Genomic DNA, 6,321 nt, shown 5'->3' with positions numbered 1-6,321 from the left:
ATTTTATAACCAAGGTTTTCACAGTTTATAAACAGTACAAAATAAAAACCACACCACATTAGGGTCATGCGTTGGTTGCACGCACGCCAGGTACAATCGCAAATTACATCTGAGATTTTTGACACGTATCCGCCACATCATAACCAACGTACAACCTTACTTGCCTAGTATACAATACTTTCTTTTCTTTCGTATGAACATGAACTTTCTAGATTCTTTAATACAAAATTCCCCCAGCATTTGTCACCTTTCGAGAACTTTCTCGCCTCTTCGTCTCACTCTCCTCCATCAAATATCTTCTTCACATATAAGTAGTATTTTCACAACAATCTTTGATGGTTTTTGCCAAATTCATCACTTTCTGGGCAGGTTTTCGTCGTTGACATTCTCAAACAGCCGAAATCGATCATCCGAAACGAAGGTAAATTAAAGAAGATCAAAAGAGACCATGTGTTTGGTGTTTGTATGCGATGAAGACGAAAGGATCGTCGGACAAAAACAGGCGCCGGGATCATGCCCCTACTGCGGTGGGTTGATACAAGCGATGGACATAGAAAGTCAGTGGAGGCTGTGTTTCCTTCCTTTCTACTATAAAACCAAACGCAAGTACTACTGTACTCTCTGTTCTCGACGCCTTATTCTTCAGTACTAGGGTTTTCATTTCGTTGTTTTAAATCATGATTGTTTGATCTTCCAAGTTCTATTTCGTTTTGTGTATATTGTTTAAATTTGTATAAAATGACAGTCGATGATGTGAGTTATATGGACCCATGTATCTTCGAGCTCTGAAAATTTTCAATATATATATATATATATATATATATATATATATATATATATATATATATATATATATATATATATATATATATATATATGAGTTATTAATGGAGATATTAATCTTTTTCTATATGATCATCTGCTTTGAGGAAAATTATTGGTTTTGACCAAATTTGTGTATAAAAATATTGAAATTTATGATACTCTTCTGAATGAATTAGTTAGGGGTGAGTTGCTTAATTGAAGTTTTAATCTTTTGTGATTTTCTTGTATATTGTTTTGATCTCTTTTTGAAATATTTATATGATTATGGTATGTTTCTTGGAGATTGTATGCATTAATTTTTTTTAAGTATATATGCAGTTTAAGAAAGTTTAATCGAATTAATCGGGAGGTTAGCTAGGGACAGAAAGTGAGTTGTGTCCTTGAATATTTCATTCAATAAGATGTGCGATGTATTCAATTTTAAAATCTTAACATGCTATTGATGTTATTTCTTAGTATCTTTTCCTTTTTGTCCTTTCTATAATAATCTAATAGTCTATACTCTTTATAATGTGATATCGTGTTAGTATTTCTTATACCTAGTCCCAATGTGGAAGAGTAGGTAGAGGTGGAAGCCTCTTAAAATGGTGGTGGTGGAGGTCCGGATTCAAACCTGTACATAGGCGAATTAACTAATTTGGTGAATATAACATCTAACCATGTATTCATAACAACTAACCATGTATTCATAACAAATACAATTGATGTTAAAACCACCCATTTTATGTGTATGAATCGAGCGAGTCATTTAATTTCTATGAGTCGTATGCATAAACCTATATCTAATCCCATGAAATTAGTTAAACGTTTTAAGTTTGACTATGTTTTATAATTTTTTACTGACATGTAAAAAACTTTTAACTCGTGTCATGTCAATAGTCACCATAATTGAGTTCAGTTCAACAACTTAAGGTTAGTCATTTTAGAACATACAAGTGATGTAAAATAGTAAGGAAAATGATGATAATGCCCTATGAACTTTTTAGGGTTGGTCTATTTAGTCATTAAATTGTTTTCGGTGCTTTATGGGGCAACAAACTTGTTTTTGTCGTGTCTATTAGGTCACTTTGCACAAAATGAAGGGGTAAACCGGTTATCCCTTGCCACATAGACATGTTGACTCATTTGATTCTGTTGGCGCCTGATCGTAGAGGAACTCTTATAAACCCACCAATCGTGACCACATCAGCACCTCCAGTAAAAAAATATTGAGATGATAACCACTAAATTTTCATTGGAACGGTTTTTAGTGTTATCTAATAATCTGTATTTCTCTACGGTTTTCAATCGTTTGACCCAACAACTGCTAAAACGATGACTCCGGTTCCGATTCTTTGAAGCATTGTGATGCCGGAGGGTTTTCTGGTGATGGATCTGGCAAGAGGGACTAAGATACGATCTTAGATTGGGATAAAGATGACGTCGGTGATGTTGATGAAGATTTCGGTGGTGATGGGTGTGCAGTGGTGAGGATTTTAAGTCGTCGTTGCTTGGGGAATTGCTGGAGGTCGAAGAGGTTTGGGGAATAGGCATTGTTTGATGGTGAATAACTGATGAATACGGATGAGAATTTCGCTAATGGTAGGGTTTTACTACCACTACAACCATCGTCCTCTGATGGTGATGAAGGGTTGACCTCTGTTTGTTCTATTTGTCAGTTTTCGGTTTCTCTCGTCAGAATATGTAGCGATTGTGCTAGATTAGTGAAAAGTCGGATGCCATTTTCATCCCCAATGTATGTATTTAGGACACCATTGTAGCATTTGAATCAATCAATAATATGATTGATTGCTGATTAGAGTTCCTTCACTATCACAGATAAGTAGCCATTTCTAAGAAATAAGAATTTTCTGATAAACATAACATACCTAATTTGTTGAATTTGGTTATGGTGATGAAATCATGTGTTTCATGGGTTTAATTCTGATTAACAATACACACTCATGTTTCAAAGCTAAGATTTTGTGGGTATTGCTTTAACTGAAATGTATGTTTGTAGTTATCGTTTTCCCCTTTGTGGCACAATTATCTTTTTTCGGTGACGGTGTATTGACGGTGAGATTGGGGGAAGAAGATGACTTCAATCCAAGAGACTCAAAAAATTATCGAAATACAAACGATTATGATGGAATAATTAAATCCATGGGAATTCGTGAAGGTTTTAAAAACATAGTGAAGAAAAGCAAAAGTTGGGTGGAGAAGAATCATAAGCAGGGTGGGTTTATTTTATTTTTCTTTATTTTTTTTATTAAAAAAAATCACATAATCATGTGACTAGGATGGTCAACAAACAAAAATGGCTACGTGACATACATAAACCGGTTGTATTAGGTTAGGTGACTAAATGAACAGGTCAAAATCTATTTTGTTCCCCTATAAAGCACTAAAAGAAATTTAGAGACCAAATGGACCAACCTTAGAAAGTTAATAGGGCATTATCGTCATTTTCCCAAAATAATATGAAAGTACAAAGCTATAATAAGAATATATAAACCAAAATCCTTATACTAATAAAAGAGTAGCTCTTTTGCCATGTGTCATCATATTAGACATTCTAATTAATGTGTTGCCACTTGTCAATCTATTAGTTTTCCATTTTAAATTTATTAGACCTCCTTATTAATGTGATTCTATTTTAAATTTTAAATTTTAAATTATTGTTTTCATTAATTTACAAATAAAAAAATATCTAATATATATTAAAACTTAATTTTATATATTTATTTGAATCAATGATTATAATTTCACATAACTAATAAAAATATCTCTTAAATTAATAATTTATTTAAAATAACTTATTAATAATTTTGAGTTTTTACTATAAAAGTTTGATTAATTTTATAACCATGGTTCCCACGGGTTATAAACTAGTATAATAATGTAACAAGGAAAAAATTGAGAAGTAGACTGGTATTGCATTTATGTCGTTTCGTTTTATCTTTACTTCCCCTATTAACAGCCTCAGCCATCTCATCTTCTGGAGCTCCAACTTCTAATCGTCACTCAAAGAACAAAGTGTGGCTTGTAAATCAATAACCAAACTATTTAAACAGTAAGCTAATTGCAACACGTAAATCCACCAGTGGTGGGAATTATTATATAATAAAAACAAAGAAATTAAGATATGAAAGCTAAAATCCACCAGTGGGGAAGTACCACATCTTATAAAACAGTATTCTTTTCGAATTCTCTTGTGGAAGTAATTGGCTCGTATTATAGCAGATGATCGGGCCACAGTTCTAGTTTAATAGCTTACCCAGTGACGCTGATAAAGCAAGCATATCCTTTTTTGTTTTCTGAGCACACCGATTTCATCTCGCGTGTATCTATTTCCACTTTTCCATAACAGTGTACTTACCTCAATCCATGTCATCCATCACATAGAGATTTCACACGTGCTTACAAGCTCCCAACCTATGAACAAAGATTTGTTAATTTTAAGTAACGTCACACTGGGGTTTTGATTGAGCCTCATTTCACATACATCAGAAGATGCGGTTGGGGTATATATATGTTCACCTTGAAAGCATGTAAATCAAGGATAGAGTAAATGGAGGTGAAATGATTCCACACTCTTGTACCCGCTTTAGAAAACAATATCCGACTGTTGTATCTATGTCCAACAACAAGCACATGCCCAGACATTAAACGTGAAAAGACAAGCATAGACCTGACTTAGTATCATCAAGAGGAAAGAGGAAACCATGGAGATGAAGTTGATGCCTTGGGTGACGCCCAAAATTTTAACACAAACTACACCTAAAAATTTTCATTTATTAAACATGAATCATTACAAATTCAATGTATATTTGTATCACAAATCAATACAACTCTTATCAAGAGGATTTTACAATAACCTTGATTAAGAATCCAAGTCGGGCGCTACTAACTCCACAAATATACAACGAGCTTAGTGAGTAAACAAATCAACATCAACGTTGCAAAAATCGGCATAGGCAGCCGATTAATCGGAATCAGGTAGGGGCCGAGGCGCCTAATTAGGAATCGGCCAAAAAATTTGGAATTTGTCAAACTCGGTCAAAAATCAGTAAAAATCGGAGAAGGTGGGGAAAAACTCGGAAATTTTGACTTTTTTTGTAGAAAAAATATCTAGAATTGTTATTGATATTCATCTGTTTAATTTGTTATAATTTTAATAAACTTGTTATAATTGTTATATAAATAATTTTCTTAAAATTAATTTTATATAATATATCTAATTCGAGTACTTCCCGAATACTCCATGCCTATACCCGAATTGTAGCACCTGGTTCCCGGTACGTACTCCTTGTAATTAACATTTTTAAAATAATGCATTTTTGCCTTGGACTCGGCGAGTTGATGGACCAACTCGCCGAGTAAGAGCGGGATAAGACGCGGGGACTGAACTGTGGACTCGGCGAGTCGGTTCTCGGACTCGACGAGTAGACCCTGTTTGGGCAAAAACCCTAATATGGGTGTTTGCACCCTATTTAAACACTCTAACTTGGCCTCCTTTGTCCCTAACACTTCCAGAGAGCTGAAGAGCGAAACCCTAGCCCCCATTTTGTTCTTGAGAGTGATTTTGGCTTTGTGAAGAAGGTTTGGAGCTTAGAAGAAGAAGAAAGAGGTTGTAGTGTGCAAGGAGGGAAGGTAGATCCGGAATCTACACTGCAAGAGGCTTCCATTCAGGTAGAAAAGCCCCTACCTTGATCACTAGTTCTTTAGATTCCCTTTTTGTCCCTAAATGGTGGTTTTCAAGCCCTAAAACACCATACTCCTTGTGTTTGTGCTTAATGATCCGAAAGGACTTCAGATCTAGACATTATGGACGTATTAGAAGTATAAAGCTTCTGTGGTTGGAGTGATTAAGGTCCCCATTGAGTGTATGACCTCATAAAAAGCTTGGATTTGCCTTTTGGAGCTTGTAGGGCCATGCATGCACGTAAAGTTTACAACTTTACGTGATAAGCATGCCCTAGGAACATAGATCTATGGTTTTGAAGCGTTGCATGTCTCAGATTTGGTCTATATGGGAAATGGGTCAAGGGACTCGGCGAGTCCCAAAGTGGAACTCGGCGAGTTCTATGAAGATGGCCTTAGACTCGGCGAGTTGGATGAACAACTCGGCGAGTCCTATGAAGATTGCCTGGTACTCGACGAGTTGTTCTTCAAACTCGGCGAGTCAGAGGAACTGTTACTAAGTGAGAGGGGTTAAAGTGTTGGAGGTCCAACCCTTCGTATCCGCACGTAGAATTAGCAATTTAGCGTATAGCTATAGTCCCAGAAACCCAAATCCTCAAAAAAAGATGCTCTGGTGAGGATTTGGAAGCGAGCAGGAGATCTGCTCGTGGGGACTCGGTGAGTTGTTCTTGGACTCGGCGAGTCAGGTCGCGAGTCAGTTCAATCATCCCAAGTAGTGAGTTAAGGGTGACTCGGTGAGTGGAAAGAAGGACTTGTCGAGTAGGACCGGGTTAGTAGGAGAAGGACTCGGCGAGTCTATGTCATGACTCGGCG

At 35.9% G+C, this 6,321-nt stretch overlaps 1 protein-coding gene across 1 annotated transcript; it reads left to right on the top strand.

Annotated features, from left to right (window-relative positions):
* The first annotated feature begins 254 nt into the window (after window positions 1–254).
* On the top strand, window positions 255–784 carry LOC145094316 (methionyl-tRNA synthetase). Its single transcript, XM_079032571.1, has one exon. It carries the CDS (start codon window positions 449–451, stop codon window positions 650–652), a length of 204 nt encoding a protein of 67 aa, XP_078888697.1. The 5' UTR covers window positions 255–448; the 3' UTR covers window positions 653–784.
* Window positions 785–6,321: the final 5,537 nt, after the last annotated feature.

The sequence above is a fragment of the Lactuca serriola genome, chromosome 3 (genome assembly GCF_051521515.1).
Source record: "Lactuca serriola cultivar US96UC23 chromosome 3, Lser_US96UC23_V15, whole genome shotgun sequence".
NCBI classification, from domain to species: Eukaryota; Viridiplantae; Streptophyta; class Magnoliopsida; order Asterales; family Asteraceae; genus Lactuca; species Lactuca serriola.
Note: the sequence above shows the minus strand (reverse complement) of the source record. Positions and strands in the feature narration are given on the sequence as shown.

Bases quoted from the DNA above. Each gene is read 5' to 3' on its own strand.
- LOC145094316 (XM_079032571.1), top strand. From the start codon at position 449: ATGTGTTTGGTGTTTGTATGCGATGAAGACGAAAGGATCGTCGGACAA.